Below are 20,877 nucleotides of genomic sequence, written 5' to 3'. Positions count from 1 at the left end.
ACCATTTAACGTGTGCCATGAGGCCATGAGGCAGGACAGACCAGGTGCAAATTGTTGAGGTTCTTTGGTAATCCCATAAATGTTCCTCGTCTCTGCAGTTCACATGTACCCTGCTGTTCATCTGAAATCAATAGATTGTCATAGCAGCACAGCATCTCAGAGAAAATAAATTATTCATAAGAATAATTTAGAGGCTGGGCATGGTGGCTCATGCCTGTAATCTCAGCACTTTGGGAGGCCAAGGCAGGTGGATAACCTGAGGTCAGGAGTTCGAGACCAGCCTGGCCAACATGGTGAAATGCTGTGTCTACTAAAAGTACAAAAATTAGATGGGTGGGGCGTGCACCTATAATCCCAGCTACTTGGGAGGCTGAGACAGGAGAATCGCTTGAACCCAGGAGACGAAGGTTGCAGTGAGCCAAGATCGTGCCACTAAACTCCAGCCTGGGCGACACAGTGAGACTGTGTCTCAAAAATAATAATAATATAATGATAATAATTTGGGAAACTTTTCTTTTTACATAAAAGGTAAAAACTTTGCATGATGTAGACATAAGCCCAGCAAGAAGTTATGGACTGATTTTCAAGTCCCTTCTATAAGAGGTTAAAAAATACGTACAATAAATAACAACTAATCCATTGTCACTCAGTAGTCATATATCTTAAAAATATTTAAAGATTATTAATCAACATTTAATTATATTTAAGCAAAAACAAAAAATCAAAAAAAAAAAAAAAAAACTCCCACAGAAAGCAGCTCATTGTCTTTAGTTGTATTTGGATGTGTGGCCCCCCTCTCTGCACGTGAACTACAGAGACGTGGAACATTAATGTAATTACTAAAGAATCTGAATAATTTAGCTGTGACCCCCACCCCCTCCACTACAACCTCTCGGCAGATGCTGTCTTTCTGTACCTTCCAGGTGCCCAACCCCAGGCTGCGATGGCTCAGGTCACGTGACTGGAAACTATGCTTCCCACAGAAGGTAGGATTGATCCTGTTTCTGAGATGTGGAAATGAGCTTGTACGCAGCAGTCAGAGAGATCACATGGCTTTGTTTTGTTCTTTGTCGGGCCCCTATTTCAGCTTGTCCGGATGCCCTCGTGCAAGGAAAGGTGGTGTCAAAATGACCCCGACCAAGGAAGAAAAAGAAGACCCTGAACTGAAGTGAGTGCAATGGTTGAGACATGGGGGGTCAGCTGTCTCTTGCTAGTAAAATGGGAGGACCCTTGGCCGGGCATAGTGGCTGACGCCTGTAATCCCAGCACTTTGGGAGGCCAAGGCGGGCAGATCACAAGGTCATGAGATCAAGGCCATCCTGGCCAACACGGTGAAACCCTATCTCTACTAAAAATACAAAAGAATTAGCCAGGAGTGGTAGCACGCACCTGTGGTCCCAGCTACTTGGGAAGCTGAGGCAGAAGAATTGCTTGAACCCAGGAGGCAGAGGTTGCAGTGAGCCAAGATTGCATCACTGCATTCCAGCCTGGTGACAGAACAAGACTCCGTCTCAAAAAAAAAAAAAAAGAAAAAGAAAAAGAAAAAGGAAGGGCCCTTGGGGTTGGGATGCAATTGAACATGGATTGAATTTCAGGAATGGTGTACCGTATTCAACATAAGCAAGAGTCAAACTATTTGGAGGTTTGAGAAAAGTTTCCTATTTATAACTATATTTCCATAGTTCTTTGATAATGCAGAAGATAAAAGAAAACCAGAACAGTTTCATATGATTCTCAATTGTTTTAGAGGAAAGCAACACTGTGGAAGTGCTGTACAGTGACAAATATAGCAGCATTTCCCACTGAAACTTTAATTTTACTTAAGGCGAAATTGTATCTAAATTGAATTCCTTCCTTTAAGAAAGGTCTTGGATGCTATATGCAGATATAGACATAGAATTTTAAGTTATTTTCTCAACAACAATTCTAGATGCAATATTTAAACATTTAGAAACCCAAATTCCAATTCTATGCATGATGTGCTATGTAGCATTGGTCAAGGCAGTGCGTGTTTTCTACCCTTGCTCTTTGGAAGCAGCATAACATAGTCCTTATGTGGTTGGCTCTAGACTTAAAAAGTGTGGGCATGAACTTGACTGCACTTCTTGTAAAATGGGTGGCGTTACCCGAGCTCTCTAAACCTCATTATTCCCCGTCAACAAAGTGAGATAATAATACTCTCTACTCAATAGATTGAGAGCTCAGAGCCTACTTATGCAATGCTGTTTTGCTAGTGGTGGTGGCATCTTTTATTAAAACTCCGTAATTGCATGTTTGTTCTCTGGAGAGTGTAGGACTATCACTACCTTCTTTCCAGCTGGTAATGTCTCTGCTTTCTCCCTAGATGTCCCGTGATAGGGTGTGATGGCCAAGGTCACATATCAGGTAAATACACGTCACATCGCACAGCTTCTGGCTGTCCCCTGGCTGCCAAGAGACAGAAGGAGAATCCTCTCAATGGAACCTCCCTCTCCTGGAAACTGAACAAGCAAGAGCTCCCACATTGTCCTTTGCCAGGCTGCAATGGGCTGGGCCATGTAAATAATGTTTTTGTCACCCACCGAAGGTAACATGAGTTTTTTGTCTTTTTGTTGTCATTTGTGACCGGTGGTCACCTAGGCTGCCTTGGGGAGAGGGTTGTGAACAACCCTCTAAAGCTTGCTCACTGTAGCACTTGAGATGTCATAACATGAAGTCTTGCCATATAGATACTGGATAAGCATGAAGAATGAAAAATGTTATTTTCTGTATTTCTGAAAATTCGCTACACAGGTCTCAAGTGCTCTAGAAAATGTGCAGGTTTTTTTTTTTTTTTTTTGTATTCTAAAATATTGCTTAGGCTATTTTTTAACAGTTCAGTCTTTTAATGGTTTACTTCAGCTCCAAGTGGTCATATCTACTCTATTATGTTATGTAATTGCAAACGTTCACTTTACATATTTATAGCGGTCCCTCTGTCTTAACGGACTGGCTCAATTTTGGGCCAGAATTGTAGTTATTTTGCTACTGGGAAGATGTGACTCATCTGCAGCAGCAAGAAAGAAAATGACACAGTGACTGTGAAGTGTGCAGCAGGGCGCCCAACATCTAGAAGCCCTTTCACGGCTTCTCAGTGACTGAGCTCCTTTCTCAGCAAGGGTCATGTGTTCAACCAAGCCCTTCGGTGGGCAGCGGTGATCTTTGTCCAGCTTTTTGGTTTACATTTCACCTAAAGGAAAAGACTAGACGATTCCCTCCATATTTCTCCAGCCAGTGAGATCCCTGCTCATCTTTTGGGCCATTGTACATGATGCTAGTTTAAAACCCAATGAAGCTTTAGAAAACCATCGATGTTTTGTATGTGAGCCGTGTAAACATTAAGCAAAATCAGAGCATTTTGACATTTTGCTCAGTTCTAAAGATATATATGGATGAGATCAGAAAATAAGGCCTTCCAGGAATTGCTTATGTAAAGGTATTTAAATAGTCAGTGAAACCTGTTTATGGAGAAAACCTGACTTTTTCAAGTGGTTTATTTTTTGATGGTTTTCAGATGTAGCCCTCTATGCGCAATAGCACACATTGTTTTATTCTGAGTTTGAATTATCGTTTCTTATTCAGGAACTTCAGTCACAAATCAAGTGTGCCTGCCCGCACAGCAGCTTGACTTCCTTGTAATGACCTCAGTAATATCCGTGTTGATTCTGCTAATGAAATAGTAATGCCGTGCTGTGGTGAGCACATCGCTCAGTTAGCAATCATGAAGTTATCTTTAAGAATTGTGAGGAAGTTTTAAATGGCGATGCCAAGACTTGGTGAGGATGTGAAGCAACAGGTGCTCTCATACTCTGGAGGTGGGAGAGCAACTGGTAGTGCCACTTTCAGAAGCAAATTACCTTTAAAGAGTCAAGTTGGATGCACATGGCCCCAGCACACAGCTATGAGCTGTCAGACCTGTGCCCAGAGGATCTCTGCATATTAGAACCCAGAGACCTGTGTGAGCACATCTGAGCAGCATTGCTCTACTAACTCCAAACTGGAAACAACCTTTGTGCCCACGAACAGTTAAGTGGGTAAATGAGCAGTGCTTATTGGTAACGCTGTGTGCCTGTGGTCCCAGCTACTCAGGAGGCCGAGGTAGGAAGATCTCTTGAGTCCAGGAGTTTGAGGCTGCCATGAGCTATGATTGCTACACTGTACTCAAGCCTGGTGACAGAACAAGAAACCATCTCTGAAAAAAGAATTTTTTTTTGTTTTGAGATGGAGCTTCACTCTTCTTGCCCAGGCTGGAGTGTAGTCATGATCTCAGCTCACAGAAACCTCTGCCTCCCAGGTTCAAGCAATTCTCCTGCCTCAGCCTCCCGAGTAGCAGGGATTATAGGCATGCACCATTACACCCAGCAAAATTGTTTGTATTTTTAGTAGAGATGGAGTTTCTCCATGTTGGTCAGGCTGGTGTGGAACTCATGACCTCAGTTAATCTGCCCACCTCGGCCGCCTCCCAAAGTTCTGGGATTACAGGTGTGAGTCACCATGCCCAGCCAAAATATTCCTTAAACTGCAAATACACATCATATGTACCCATTTACATATTATGCATTTTATAATAAGAAAAAGGAAACTTTGATTTCAAAAACATAGACTACAATATTAATGCCAAGGTACTATTTTTTTCTGCCTCAGCCTCCCAAGTGGCTGGGACTACAGGTGCATGGCACCATACCATGCTAATTTTTGTAGTTTTAGTAGAGATGGGGTTTTGCCATGTTGACCAGGCTGCTCTCGAACTCCTGACCTGAGGTGATCCACCCGCCTCGTCCTCCCAAAGTGCTGGGATTACAGGCGCGAGCCACTGCACCCAACCTCCAAAGTATTATTTTCTAGGAGATGGAAAGTGGTAAAGAATTTAGACAAAAGAGTAATTCAGATTTCAGCACTCTTCACTTAAAATTTCTCTTACAATTTAAAATATTTAAGAAATTGGATTTAATTTGGGGTATTCTCTTTAAGGTGGAATACTCTTTCTTTTCTGTGTGTAGAATTTAACGAAATTGAATTTATCTTGCTATTTAAAATACTTAAGAGACTATATTTAATTTGGGGTATTCTGTGTAAGATGGGACTCTCTCTCTTTTCTATGTGTAGATTTTTTTTTTTTTTTTTTTTTTTTTTGAGATGGTGTCTCACTCTGTCACCCAGGCTAGAGTGCAGTGATGCGATCTCAGGTCACTGTAACCTCTGCCTCCCAGGTTCAAGTGATTCTCCTGCCTCAGCTTCCTAAGTAGCTGGGACCACCACACATAGCTATTTATTTATTTATTTATTTATTTTGTATTTTTAGTAGAGATGGGGTTTCACTAAGTTGGTCAGGCTAGTCTCGAACTCCTGGCCTCAAATGATCCACCCAGCTTGGTCTCCCAAAATGCTGGGATTATAGACATGAGCAACTGTGCCCAGCCTATGTGTAGAATTTAATGGAATAATATCACAAAACGCTTAGCTTGTGCTTGGCATACAGTAGGGGTTCAACACAGATGATTTCCTTTCCTGTTTGTGAAAATAATATTAAGCCTATGTGTACATATGCAGAATGACTTAGACTTGACTATAACTCACAACAGGCTTTATACGTTACGTATTTTGAATCTGAAATCTCTGAGGCTTTTCGTACTCTTTTCCATCACTTGTTTTACCTAATAATAGCCGACACATATTCAGGGTTCTCGCCCACAGACAGTGCTGTTAAAAGTAACTGGCAGGGTTTATTCCTTTAAACCTTTACAAAACCCTGTGAGCTACAGGTGTTATAGTTATCCTCAGTTGACAGAGGATGAAGCAAGTACAGGGAAGTTATGGAATTGCTTTGAATACGGGTTGGCACGAGAGAGCATGCGTCACCCTGCTTCCCCTAAGGTTTAAAGATGGGTCTTCGCCATGGGCCAGGCACCAAGCTGAAGCATCACAGATGCTAATGCATAGATGTTTTCTCAACCAAAATGAGAATAATTACAAAATGCACTTTGTTGGATGATTAAGAACAATCTGACCCACACACTCTATCCATATTATATTTATATAATGAGTACCTTCAAACCTTGCTTTAAATCTCTATATGACAAAATTTTCCTTTTGAAAAAAATAGCAATCTGAGAAGATAAGTGATACATTAAAACACACACACACACACACACACACACACTACTATGAATGTTTGTAGCTTTAAGATCAGAAGTTCTGTGATCAATAGAACTCATTTAGTTCTATGCCTTATCTTTGCAATTTTATCAAAGCTTATTAATATACTGTAAGCAATTATGTTCACAACATACATTGCACTGCCTGCCATTTTGCTTTAAGAAGGCAGATGAAAATATAATTTAAAATTGCAGTTGGGCACTGTGGCTCACGCCTGTAATCCCAGCACTTTGGGAGGCCAAGGTGGGCAGATCACTTGATGTCAGGAGTTCGAGACCAGTCTGGCCAATATGGTGAAACGCTGTCTCTACTGAAAATACAAAAATTAGCCAGGTGTGGTGGTGTGCACCTATAATCCCAGCTACTCAGGAGGCTGAGGCAGGAGAATTGCTTGAGCCCAGAAGGTGGAGGTTGCAGTGAGCCAAGATTGTACCAGGCTGTCACTCCAGCCTGAGTGACACAGCAAGACTCTGTCTCAAAAAAAAAAAAAATTGCCTTAATATGTCTTAATAGAATGGCAATTTTGGTGAAAACCGTATAAGCCACATTTTTTTCTGCCTTTCCAACATGGAGCCAAATTCAGAAGTTTGTACCTCTGCCTCTTAAAATCTGCCTTCAAAAGGAAAAAGGACTTTTAAAGTGTTTATCCTCTTCATTTTTTAAAAAAATTTAAGATTCATCTTACATTCTGGAAGATACGAAATATCTACATTGGAAGATGAAAATGAAGCGGCATTTTGGAAGCAAAGCCTCTCTTTCATAACTATCTTCTTTGCTTCTGAGTCATGTAATTATGGATGGATGCTTCATTAACATTTCCACAACACTGTCACCCTGAAAGTTTTCTGGCGTGTTGTCTGACCAGAGTAGATCCTTTAAGGGTGAGGATCAGAGAAGTTCTAATGAGGTATTAATATCCATTATGTTACAAAGGGACTTTCCAAAGGTCACCTTTAAATATCCAGTTTACCAAATAAATATTCATGACTATTTTCCGAGAATGCAATATGTGACATAAAAGAAGACAGACTTGTGCAAACTCCCCATAAAAAAAGGTAACAAAACTTTTATAGGCCACAATTGACAGTGAGAAACTTCCGAAAATAGAAGATGCAGTTTCCAAGTTAAGTTTTTGCTTTTCATCATTTTCTTTTTTGTGTAGAAAAATGTATAGCTTATCACATTAGGCAGACTGCATATATAATAATATATGTCTATTATTTTTTATATTTCATAGGCTCTTAGTGTAGAATAATTTAGTTTCTTGAAAAATACAGTAATTAAGCACGTTTATTAAGCGCTTTGCTTCGGAAATATTGTTTTTTCACTTTTCCAAATGTGCTACGCTTCAGTGTGAAATGATTGCTTTATAGATGAGTTGTAACTAACTTTCTGTAAGAAAAAAAGATTTTGAATGACTGAATATGATCGTCATGATTTTAATCTAAAAATTGTTTCTACGAAAACACAGCAAGATTGCAAAAGAATTAATGACTGCCTAGAACAACAAAATTATCTGATCATAAACGATGGAAAACAAGTTTTTCTTCAGTGTGGTCATTTATCCTGCTGGTGCAATTTAAATGAAACAGGTGACATTAAGGGAAAGAAACCCTGCTAAAGAGTGCCACGACTAATGGAAAGCGTTATAAACACCACTGCAATGTAACAGACTGCCTGTACGGTGATTGCATCTGGATACACTGGACAGACTTGTGGCAGTTCCTCTTATTCTCCTTCCAGGGAAGAGAGATTTTTTCAAAAAAATGTGTTAAAAGTTAAAGAAAAAGATCAGAAACTTTTCCATAACCAAACTGAATTTGCCATGGGGGTGTGGGTAGGGTGTTATTTTGACTTCTATTGTTTTGAGTCATTCTATAATGATCAAGGAACACTTTATATAAAGGCAGGAAGAACTAGATTCTGCCTTACTACTCATGGAACTTTGACTAATTGGGAACAATTCTCATTGATAATATATATGTACAATTTCACATTTGCAGAAAATAAACCACTACTAAACAAAAGACCATACTTGAATGCAGATGAATAGCAACTTAACAAAATAAATTAAATAATAGTTGTGTATCAGCAGTAACTGTTTGTACTTTAAGGAAAGAAAACAAAACATTTGACATTATTTGTGGGCCTTTTGCCTTTGCTCAAATGGATATGTATTCATTACTCTCTACAGAGAGACTATGGGTTGTAACGTAATTCATCAGCAGCAAAAACACAAATGGTTGTGAATAAAAAGTTTTAAGCTTTATAAGAAATCATGTGCATTTCATACATTAGTGCAATTTCTGTTTTCACAGCTTATCTGGATGTCCTCTCAACGCACAAGCTATCAAAAAGGGCAAGGTTTCCGAAGAACTCATGACCATCAAGCTCAAAGCGACTGGGGGTAAGAGCGCAGGGCTGGCTGCCACCACCTCTGCCAGGGTGTAGACCCTGGCTTTCCAAAGGGCTCCATGTGTCAGAGTATTCTCTAGGTGGGAAGTGTAATTTTAATGTACAAGAAGAAAGATTTCCTCAGATTTGAACTGAAATTATAAATTTGTTTTAAAACAAATTTTTTGGTGTCTTCCTTCTTCTTAAGGAAAGATCTTCAACAGAGAAAGTCAGCCAGTGAGGTATGATAGATTAAGATACACTGGTGGTTGGCAGGACATGGTGAGTCATGCCTGTAATCCCAGTGTGTTAGGAGGCCTAGGCAAGAGGATTGCTTGAGGTTGGGAGTTTGTGACCAGCCTGGGCAACACAGCTAGACCTCATTTCTAAAAAAAAAAAAAAAAAAAAAAATTAGCCCAGGGTAGCGGAGCCCACCTGTAGTCCCAGTTACTCTGGAAGCTGAGCTGGGAGGACTGTAGAGCCCAGGAGCCCAGGATGGAGGCTGCTGTAGTGAGGTAAGGTAGTATAATAATGCCACTGCTTTCTAGTCTGGGCGACAGCAAGAAATCAAATCTCTAAACAAAGCAACAACAGCAGAGATACACTGGTGGAAGTTGTGTCCTTCAGTCTCTCTCTCTCGTGTGTGTGTGTGTGTGTGTGTGTGTGTGCGCGCGCGTGTACGTGTGTGTGTGCGTGTGTGTGTGTGTGTGTGTACGTGTGTGTGTGTGTGTGTACGTGTGTGTGTGTGTGTGTGTGCATTTTTCTGGTATAAGTCCACTATAAAATTTCAGGAAGCAGCTTCTGGCATCTGTATTTGAATCCTTCAATTGTGTTTTGTGTTCAACATGGTATTTTTACGGAGATTCTGGAAGGTTTGGATTTAGCATCCATGTCTTTAACTAGGTCTACATTTCCCTAGATAGTTCCTTAATGTCAATTCCCTCTCCAAGTTCAGAGATACTGTTTCTGAGTTCTCTGTTTGGAACATCCAATTTTCCTTTGACTCTTGAATGCTTTTCTTGAGATTTCTAATCAGCATTATCTGGGTCCTGTGTTGGTTTCCATCAAAGATCATTCCAAAGCATTTGAGAAACAATGACAGAGCGATTCTTTTGCTCTGGAGACTTTATCTGATGGTGCCTTTGGCACATCACTTTGGGGACTTTCACTGTTGTTACTTTCTCTGAAAGCATTGCCCAATCCTTTTAATTTGTGTATGTGGTTTTTAAAGAGAAGATATGTGGTATCCAAGGGAGGAAAGCACTCGAGCTTCCTACTGCTTTCTTCTGAGACCTTCATCTGCTTTATTTAAAGTAGTCCTTGGGGGGCTGCCCTCCCTCCGTGGGTCCTCACTGTTAAGCGCTGAAGGAGGGCAGTGTACATGCAGAGAAATAACGCCCTGGCTACGGGGAACAGGCCTGCCTCCTCCAGTCTTTCCGACATTCACATACTCAGTAAAAGAGCTTTTCCCCCGATGCTCTTACTGCTCCTTGGAAATATCCCCTTAAATACTTCTCAGTACATTTGCAGTGAAATGAGGACAACTTAATATGTATTCATTTATCAACTTATTTCAAACAGTATGTCAAGGATAAGGACTGCAAAGCTACATGAAATTAAAAAAAAAATCTAGTTAAAATTTAATTTAAAAATGAGACAAAGGAAAGTTAAAGATAAGAATGAGACGGAGCAAGCCTGAGGACACTAAGACTAGTGCAAAGGGCTGTTTCTCGCTAGGTAAGTAAGGATTGCAAATTTGACCTCAACTTTTAGAAGCCAACACAAAAGAAAGCTATAATCGCCACATGAATCACAGGGTAGTAAGAAAATTCAGGGCAAAACTCCTTCTGGAACCCAGTGCACAAAGGAAATATTTCTTATGAGTTCTCATTATGGGAACACCCATACCATCCATCCATACTCTGAACAGAATATAAATTACAAGGTTACTCCTAAGAAAGATAAAACAGTGACCCGGCAACATTACATCAAATTATGATAGAGCTTTGCAGGGGGCCAGCACACATATTGCTGGTCTGTCTGAACCCACTACAGACTTTCCCAGAGACCCCGGAGCAGCAGGGCTGAGCGCACGTTTCCAAGGTGCCTGTATGTCTAGCATCTTCAGCTGAGCTTTCAAAGAATATGCAGCAGCCGTGAGATGGGTCGAACCCGTTGACAAGTGTCAGGGTGCAGTCATTCTAGGTGGACAGGTAACTAACTGGGAAAGTACAGTTTTACAGTCCAAGAAAATATAGGCTGATGCTCTGTGAAACCTGCAATGACTTTGCATTAGAAAACACCCACCTGAATTCAGGTCAGTGGTTCACTAAAGGTCAAGAAGGATCTAAAGTAATTTGGAGGTCTGCACTAAGGACACTGTGTCTCGTGGTCCCTTACCTTAAAGTGTGGCCACAATAATTGTCTGGATGATCTTTAAAGCAGGTGTAAACCAACACATCTTCAGACATTTAAAACGTCAAATCAAATTGCAATAAAATATAAAGTGCATATGGCTTTAACTTTGGCATAACTATGTTAATTTAAACTAGATACAAATCATTCACGCAATTAGTTGAATTAGATAATATTTTAGGGGAATATTACATACAAACCAGTTCAAACATGGATGGTCTATACCAAAAAATGTGTACATTAATTTTAGAAGAATTGATCCTTAGTTCTCCATCCTTGTCATAAATTGCCATGTTAATTTTTAAAGACCTTTACTAGTCCTTGATAATAAAATTAGGCCATCTGTATAAGAAAGAATGCTGGTCCTTCTGTGCTTCATAGGAACAAGCAGAAGTCAGGATGATTGATCTATATATACAGTCTTGCATTTAGGAGTTCATGCTAGCTCTTCCCACGTGACAAAATCGTGTGTCCTAAACATTGTTATATATCATTTCTTTCTGGGTGTTAATTCTCCTCACTCCTTTAGAAACTAAATAGCCAAATTTACATTAATTCATTTTCCCCTAAATAAAAAAGTACAATTTTGGTGTGGGAACCCAATTTAAAAATAAAAGTTCACTCAAGAAATATAATAGAATTTGTTTGAAATGTAATAGAATTGCTTCATTTGTATAATGTGAAAAACTTAACTATAGTACTTAAAGCCTCTTATAAGTTGAGAATACCTGATCTATACAGGTATGTAAATAACTTGCATAATTATACAGAACGTAAAGAAAATATATGACATAATCCCCAATTACACAAATTAGACCCAGATTAGTACCAAGTAAACATTAGAATTATTAAATGAAAAGAAAACATATGCTCTTGCTTTTATATAGCTGGATTGCATAAATAATCAAAATTCCTGAACAGTTAAGTAAAATATCCAAGGGAAAGTTTATATGGTTTTCTTGATCATCAGCAATACCTAGTTAGTCCAACATTTTACTAGAAGTATGCCTATAAACATTAGGGCACACTTTTTACTGATGCTTCCAAAACAGATTAAACATCTGTCAGTAAAGATAGCGTTATCATGGTTAAAAGAACATATTTTGGAACCAGAGAGTTTCCTTACTTTGAGGAAAAGTCCTTACTTTGAGGTAATAAATGTTTCTACCTCATGGGTGTTAAATGAAGATTATTTGAGTTAATATTTGGAGGCGCAGAGTGAAATCTAAAGGTTCTTAAACACTGTGTGCATGCAGAGGAGTTTGGCAGGTAAGAGACTCCATGGAACCAGATAAAGTGATGTGTTAACAGGAAGAATTATAAAGAGATTGATTGAATTTGATCCTGTGGCTAAAATAGCTTCCCAAATCCCAGAAATTATAATAAAAACATTAGTTCCTTCATTTATTAATTCTGTGAGAATGTATGGGGAGCCTGTTACATATTAGATCACATGACTTTTTTTTTTTTTTTTGTGGGGGGGATCTCATGTTATGATCATAGCTTTCCTCACAAGCTCCAGGCATCCTTTGTTATTAGGCATCTTCCAAACGGCCCCATCTGATTAAGAGGCTGGGGTGTCTTCAGGAACATCAGCCTCAGGGAAACATAATCCTAAAGGAATCTCAGAACCCCAGGCTGTCACTTAAACAGTCTTCTCACAAGCACTCATAACTTAGTCAAATTGAACTTTTATTTACTCTACTGCAGGCTTCAGACCCCCAGTCTGCCTCATCACAGAGATAGCTTACAGCTACTCACCTGCTCTGGCACAAACAAGCCATCATGGTCAATTCCTCCCTTCTCTCACCCCATTTCCAGTCCTTACAAGTCCTGCAAATTCCACCTACAGATTAGAGCCTGAAATCTGTCTCCCTCTCTTGACCTCACTTCCCTATATCCAGCCAGGACTCCAGCGATCACCTCCCCACGGGTCTCCTGGCTTCTGCTCTGTCTGTTCTCCAATCTATCCTCTACTCAAAACTCCAAATTATGTTTATGAAAAGCAGCCTGATCACCCCACCTCCCCCACCTAAAACCCTTCCCCGGCTCCCGTTACACTTGGAATAAACCTAAGCTCCCAGGAGGTCCCCGTGGCTCAGTTCCATCATTCACATTCTTCCTGTCCACGGGGCACCCACTGCCTTCCCACGCTGGGCTCTGGGCTTTCTCCCTCCTCTCGGATGCTCAGCTTCTGGCTGATTATTCACAGGCCTGCCTCCTTCTGCTCTTTAAAGTCTTAAAAAGAGTGCCTCTTCTCCAGCAAAGGGCCTCCCAGCACCCTGTGTGCCTCCTTTAGAGCACTTCATGTTTTACAGGAGTCTCCTCAGTTTTTGTCTGCCTCACCAGATATTATGTAAGAAAATGCCATTCTTTGAAGTGGAATTTTACTGCAAAAGGACAGAAAAGAAAAACAATATGTCAAAGAAATATATAGCAATAGAAGTTTTCAATTGCTCAAATCAGAAAAATTTCAAGCGCTGATAGCACTCCAAATACCTGTTTTCATTGAGAATCCAGATATTTCAGTCCTTCCTTCCACAGCTCTTACCCATCAATTGTCTGAGAGATGATTCCTGTGCCAGCGCACCATCCAGTAAAATATGGTGCCCCGAGATGCAATGGAATTCTCCAGACACAGCCGGCCAGCACAGGATGAATCCTGAGTCCCTGATACTACAGTTCTAGTTCTATGAGTATGGCCGTGGGTAACTATGGGCTGTTTTCTTCATAGCTGTGTCATACTGTTGATTCACATTCAAACTGGTCTAGCTACTAAGATACCTAGATCTTACACATTAGTGTATTTTCCTTTTTCCGTTAACTCTTAGAGCCCAGAGTGAGATCAATCTTACGACACACTCTCTCCATTGGTCCACGCATGTCTCACTTTATTTAGTACTCATTTTTAATAAAGCAGTAAGCATCTACAGGATAGCCGTCTGTTTTATCATAATGTATGTGATGTAACTTTGGGGCTTAATTTTTTCTCTTTGTGCTGAATTACTAAGAGTCACCCATGTTGTTTTTGGGGGGCATGTGGCCTCCTTTCAAGCTGTGCTTTTGGTGAGCAGTACTGCTGTGTACACTGTATAAATGCTTCCTGTATACAACCTTTTGTTCTGAGTGTGTACCTAAGGAAGAAATTGCAGGGTCATAGAGAACGTGAGCGCTTGCCTTCACGAGGCAAGGAAGGACTTCCCAAAGTAGTCACCCTGGGAAAGTATAAGAGCCCAGATCTTTTTCAAACCAATTGTCAGGCCAAGTACCCTCTCTCCGGCCTTCATGAAATGGCTCTTACGAAGTCTCAGTGTGGAAGTTCACGTGTGTTCCTCTTCACGCTGGTGCAGACTCATTCTTCTGGAAGGTAGAATTCGCTCCAATCCTGCTTCTGGCACCCTTAAGATTGACCACCTTCCCCAGGTCCCCAAAACCTTTCAAATGTAGTCATACTCCTTCTACAAAGTAATCATGGGAAATAACCCCCACGTATTGAGAGCCTGTGGCGTGTTTAGCGTGCTACATTTTATTGCATTCATTCTCACAGTGTAGATATTGTGCCTGCTTTACAGAAGAGGAAACTGAAGCACAAAGAAGATTAGAAGTTGTTCAAGTTCGGCCGGGCGTGGTGGCTCAAGCCTGTAATCCCAGCACTTTGGGAGGCCGAGGCGGGTGGATCACGAGGTCAAGAGACCGAGACCATCCCAGTCAACATGGTGAAACCCCGTCTCTACTAAAAATGCAAAAATTAGCTGGGCGTGGTGGCGCGTGCCTGTAATCCCAGCTACTCAGGAGGCTGAGGCAGGAGAATTGCTTGAACTCAGGAGGCGGAGGTTGCGGTGAGCCGAGATCGTGCCATTGCACTCCAGCCTGGGTAACAAGAGCGAAACTCTGTCTCAAAAAAAAAAAAAAAAAGAGTTTGTCCAAGTTCAAGAACAGGAGTCAAACTCCTGATTTGATGCTCTTTCCCCTAAATCACATTTTCCTCATCCATATCCATGTGGAGAACCCTGCCAATGTGTCTCTGGACTCTAATTCACCTGCCAGAAGCCCCCAGCTCTGCCTGCAGTCATGGGTCCTAAGGTCTAACTCAACTAAACAGATATTTAGTTACTCAGCATAAAAGTGTCCTTGCAGCATTTTGAACAAGAGAATGCAAGGGCTTTGAGGTTTAATCCCAGCTCTGCCTCTTAATTTGAACTTGGGCAGGTTATTCAACTTCTGTCAGTGATTCCTGAGGCCTCATTTAACCTCTCTGGGGCTCCGGTGTCTTCATATGTGAGGAGGGCATGACGGAGCAAATCCTGCTGCAGGGTGCGGTGAGACGTAACTGAAGACACGTTTACGAACGTGTCTGGCAGCACCCCTAAAACATAACTGAGCCACATGCAATGGCGGCACTTTTCTACTCCCTCTTTTCTTTCTTACCAAGAAATTAAATCTGTAACTCCTCTTACCCACTTTTTCAGAATCCTGGATATGCATGGTTTTGGTAAAGACACTTCAAATGAAAGTCTCGTTTTCAACTAGCAAATCACAAATTAAACATAAAATGACTCACTTGTTAACAGCCTTACTCTTTACAGGAATAGAGAGTGATGAAGAAATTAGACATTTGGATGAAGAAATAAAGGAACTGAATGAATCCAACCTTAAAATTGAAGCAGATATGATGAAACTTCAGACCCAGGTAAAAAAAAAAAAAAAAAAAAAAAAGTAATTCATAATCCTTAATGTAATCATAACCTTTGGTGGAAACAAAATGAAGTTTTTAAAACTTGTGTGAAAATATACTGACATCTTAAATATGCTGAGTATTTCTAGATTCCGTAATTATTTTAAAATTCTGAATAGGTGGATCGTCCCAGGTTATCATTTATTCAGTAGCTGTGGGCAAGCTTTCTCATGTTTTTGCCCTGGTGGCATCAAAGTTTTCATAATCGAACAAGGCAGATCAGCCTATATTCAAAGTGTCTGGTAGAACATGTAGTGCGTTAGAAAAAAAAAAAAACGTGATGAAAATGTAAGAATCCTTAGTTTTATTCAAAATTCAAGTGAAACATAGCAACTTTTTCATTTAAGGTTTTGGAACACCTGTGAGTGTTTAAGTATTTATTAGAAACAGAGCTTACTGAACATTTTCTTGAGCAAATTATTTACCCAAAAAACAAGCAATTTCTCATTTCTGCATCTTCTTTTTGATGTCTGCCTCTCCCTCTGGAAATCAACAGTTCGGTCCAAGACTTTTAAAACACGAATCATAACTCTCTTGCAACAAGTTAGCAGTGAAAGAATGAGACAGAGCATCGGACCGAGTGTCTTTCTCCCCTTCCCTTCTCTCCTTTTCTGAAATGTAGGATTTTTTTCTTTTCTTTTTTTTGTTTTTGGAGACAGAGTCTCGCTCGGTTGCCAGGCGCCAAGCTGGAGTGCAATGGCGCGATCTCGGCTCACTGCAACTTCTGCCTCCGGGTTCAAGCAATTCTCCTGCCTCAGGCTCCCGAGTACCTGGGACTACAGGTGCGCGCCACCACGCCCAGCTAATTTTTGTATTTTTTAGTAGAGATGGATCACCATGTTGGCCAGGATGGTCTCGATCTCCTGACCTTGTGATCCACCAGCCTCGGCCTCCCAAAGTGCTGGGATTACAGGCATTAGCCACCTCGCCCAACCGAAATGTAGGATTTTTATACCACCATGGCTACTGGATCCCTTGGAAGTCCTCACACAGCAGCTTAAGATAAAGGATTTTAATCCAGCTGAAATTCTGATTTCCTTACCCAGCGTGACCATGGTCGCCATCATCTGTTAATGGCCATCTGGTCCACAGATTGATACTTTTGTCTAGAAGTCACGGGAATTCCTCTAGAGAACCATTAGCAAAGAACACAAAGGCTTCTGCCCTCCTGAGACTTACAGGCTAGAACAGACAATAGGAGGAACAGACAATAACCAAAAAAGGTCATAAATGATCAGTTGTGTCATATGCTAACATGAAGTTCTACAATTCACGAGGAAGTCTGGGTAAGTGGCTGGATTTCAATACTAAATGGGACCACTAGCCCCCGGGGAGAAGAAAGGCATCCACAAAGACCTGAGGCATGAGGGAGTTAGCCAAACAGGTATGGAGAAAAAGTGTTTCAGACAGAAGAAACCCTGCAGGTACAAAAGCACTCGTCATGAGAAGGTCTGTTTATCTGAGAAATAGCAAGAAGGAGTGTGGCCACAGGTGAGTGAGCTGGGTGGCGCGGGTCACAGGACAGTCTCAAAGGCAACACAGCAGCCCGCATGGGGCATCTTAGGCCATTTTGAAGACCTTGGCTTTTATTCTGAATGTATCCAGAACTGTTGCGCAGTTTTGAGCCAAGGAGTGACATAATCCCATCTGATCGATATGCTGACTTGCATTTTAAGAGGCTCGTCTTGGTGGCTGTGTTGAGGAAAGGCCGAGAAGAGATTACAGGGGGTAATGGCAGACACAGGGCCACCCACGAGAAGGTGACACGGTCACACTGGTGGTTGGACCCAGGAGGCAGCAGTGAGGAGGGGACAGTGGTCCCATCCCGGATATTTTGAAGGAGGCACCGGTGGAGGTGAGGTATGACAGAAAGAGCCATGGGGATGTGTGGAGATCTGCACTACAGCTGAGTTGCTGTTGGCTGGAAAAGGTGGACTGAGGATGGAGCAGGTTTGGGGAAACTAGCCAAGTTTGCTGGAAGCACGTGAGTTTGAGGTAATTCACCACACAACCATGTGGAGAAGTTCTACAATTCACGAGGAAGTCTGGGCTAAAGATGAAAATCTGCCAGTGTGATTCCAGCACTTCAGATGATCCCATGGGGCAGCAATTGCATGCTGAGGAGTGGCTCGCAAGCATCCCTTAGTGTTCAGATGCACTTGATGCCTTTTCCTTCAGGGAGAAAATGTCTGTGCTCCTCCCAAACTCCACTTCTCCTGTTCCCAAGCTGTTTCTGTTGTAGATCACGTCTATGGAGAGCAACTTAAAGACGATAGAGGAGGAGAACAAACTCATAGAACAGAACAATGAAAGTCTGCTGAAAGAGCTGGCGGGTCTGAGCCAAGCTCTCATTTCAAGCCTCGCTGACATCCAGCTTCCACAGATGGTAAGTTCAAGGCCAGAACCTTGCAGGTCCGTTACAAGCGTTTGCACTGTCCTTATGCATTTACCCACGGGGTTGCCACGACTGAGCTTTGAGGAGACCTGTGAGCAGTTACAGAGTGACCACATTTCATCACGGTCTGGCTTGGAGTAATCTCCCTCTCTGGGAATGTAGTAGATGCATTTATTTAAATTATATTAAGGCCAAGAATTTTTTAGAGGCCAAAGCCATTGAAAAAGGAAGGATTTTTTTAAAGCATGGTGAATAATGTCATGTGAAAGTCGGAGGCAAAAACTCCCTCGACGAAAACGTATTTCCAAATAGAAGAGTCCACGTCTTACAAAATCCGAGACCCAATTATTGCATCATCCTCCCAACTCAAGAACTGTAGCCAAAAATGTTCGATTCCCAATGGACTAGGTGCTCTCCTCACACTTCCCTTCTCCTCATAGAAAATAAAAAGTAACAAATGAGCCAGGCGTCCTCATTTTCCAAATCTAAGCGTGTCTTTTAGGTGTGCAGCTATAGTCCTGCATTGCTTAACAATGGGTACGCGCTCTAAGAACTGTGTCCTTAGGTGATTTTGACACTGTGTGAATGTCATACAGTGAACTTCCACAAACCCAGATGACAGAACCTATTTTATATACTGTACACCTGGGCTGTATAGTGCAGCATACTGTTCCGAGGTTACCCACCTGCACAGCATGTTAGTGAACTGAACAGGCACTTACATCACCATGGTATTCATGTATCTAAACATGGAAAAACATATCTAAACCATAAAAATATGGTGTTGTAATCTTATGAGACTACCATTATATATTCAGTCTATCATTGACTGAGATGCTGTTATGCATTGCTTGACTGTGTTTGGAATTCATAGAAAATTAGCTTCTTTCACATATTCTTAAATACAGACAAATCTTTGGAGGAGAGACTGCATTGCTAAATGCTTTTAATTTCCTCGGAACTGACATTTTTAGAATAATTTTTCCAAAGACGTCGATTTTATATATGAAATTATTTATAGAAGCAGCAATGTGGTAAATATAATTGGGTTTGATTAAACCAATAAGCCCCTCAATTTTACCCAGCTTCCTAGCACGGAGCTCTTATCTTAACCAATTCCAAATGTGTTTCCTGACTCCCACCCGCTTCCCCACAACCTTGCCAAAAATTCAATAATGTAATAAGGAGCACAAACCAAAATAAGTGATGCCACTATGGCCAGGATTAAGATAATTCTTAAAAATCATTGTAATATTTATTAACATTGTGTAAATCATACTTTGAATATGCCTTCCTTAGTATTTTCTTCTTCACCACTGCCATAAAAAATAGGTACCACAAAAGTCGACTCGCGCCTTGGATACTCACCACACAGGACACTCTTGTGGTGATTTTTAGGACCGATCACACAAAATGTTACAAAAGCACCAGTGAGCATTGGTATTCCCAGTCCTCAGTTGAGGAAATCAGGGCTCAGAGAGCTTACCTAATTTGATCAAGTTTCCCAAGCCAACACAAGGCAAGTGGGTCCAGCCCTGCTGGGCGACCCTTATCCTCTCTGCTCCCTGGGTCCCCATCCATTTCGCGACTCTCCAAGAAACACAAGACGTGGTAAAGGCAGGAAAGAGAAGGGGACAGAGAATCAATCGGACAATACTAGTAATTTAGATCACTTTGCAGAGCAGAGCTATTCAAATTTAGAAAGCTTATTTCATAAATAGCAACAATAGCCATATTTTGACCCTTTAAAAGTCCTTTCTTCCGAGCCTCTTGCGAAGTAAGACTTATGTCATGTGTTTTTAAAAAGGAGGGAAAGTGGAGAAACAGAAATGATTGAATAGCATTTTCCTTGTGACTTTCATTCCGATTCTGTAAATTTGTGTGGTCTCCTTGAAGAATCACGCTGGCTAAAGGAGAGACCAAAACATGCAAAAAGAACAGGGAGGTCAGGCGAAGCGGCTCACACCTGTAATCCCAGCACTTTGGGAGGCTGAGCGGGTGGATCACCTGAGGTCAGGTGTTCGAGACCAGCCTGGCCAACATGGTGAAATCCCATCTCTACTAAAAATACAAAAATTAGCTAGACATGGTGGTGCATGCCTGTAATCCCAGCTACTTGGGTGGCTGAGGCAAGAGAGTCGCTTCAACCCAGGAGGCAGAGGTTGCAGTGAGCTGAGATTGCACCACTGCACTCCAGCCTGGGTGACAGAGTGAGACTCTGTCTCCAAAAAAAAAAAAAAAAAAAAAAAATGTTGGGGATGAATCAATTTAAATCTTGCGAAACTGATGTTCTGCCTGTAGACGCCGAGAAGTTTTAAAAAGTTTATTACAATGATGCCACAGGAGAAAAACAGGCTAAAAGGTATCTGAGGAGGGAGGAGGAGAATTTCCCATCACAACTGCTACTGAGCAACTTGCTCAAATCTTAAATTCCTTAAATTTCTGCCCAGTGCTGTTAAAGGCGTCGCTTGATAAACGCAACCCTTCCTTCCCAGCCTCACAAATACTCACCTTCCACAAACAGGAGGCCTCTGCACATGTTGTGCGAGTCTGAGGCTGCCTCCCAAGAGAAGCAGAAAAGTTTTGTGGAGTCCAAGTCCACAGCCAGGCACATGCTTCATGTGCTCCGAATCAACCCCAAACGCTGGGCAAGCCGGTCACGTTCATCTCCCGAATTCAGAGTGAACAGATGAATCGCACACACACTCCACCCACCTCCATCACCTGCAACCCCCGGCAGCCGCATGCACCCTTCCCTTCCATC

The 20,877-nt window shown here is 41.5% G+C and overlaps 1 protein-coding gene across 4 annotated transcripts in view; it reads left to right on the top strand.

The window, feature by feature from the left end:
- The window catches only part of ST18 (ST18 C2H2C-type zinc finger transcription factor), a 136,012-nt gene that overhangs the window by 112,536 nt on the left and 2,599 nt on the right, over positions 1 to 20,877 (top strand). For 3 of the 4 annotated variants that reach the window (XM_074386651.1, XM_039464696.2, XM_010351599.3), the window contains 6 exons: positions 924 to 986; positions 1,088 to 1,168; positions 2,345 to 2,566; positions 8,493 to 8,581; positions 15,570 to 15,673; positions 17,961 to 18,104. In XM_074386651.1, coding sequence (XP_074242752.1) covers positions 924 to 986; positions 1,088 to 1,168; positions 2,345 to 2,566; positions 8,493 to 8,581; positions 15,570 to 15,673; positions 17,961 to 18,104 — 703 coding nt within the window. Of the gene's footprint in view, positions 1 to 923; positions 987 to 1,087; positions 1,169 to 2,344; positions 2,567 to 8,492; positions 8,582 to 15,569; positions 18,105 to 20,877 lie in introns of those variants that run through there. The other variant, XM_074386652.1, reaches the window with a different exon arrangement.

The sequence above is a fragment of the Saimiri boliviensis genome, chromosome 15 (genome assembly GCF_048565385.1).
Source record: "Saimiri boliviensis isolate mSaiBol1 chromosome 15, mSaiBol1.pri, whole genome shotgun sequence".
Taxonomy (NCBI): Eukaryota; Metazoa; Chordata; class Mammalia; order Primates; family Cebidae; genus Saimiri; species Saimiri boliviensis.
Note: the sequence above shows the minus strand (reverse complement) of the source record. Positions and strands in the feature narration are given on the sequence as shown.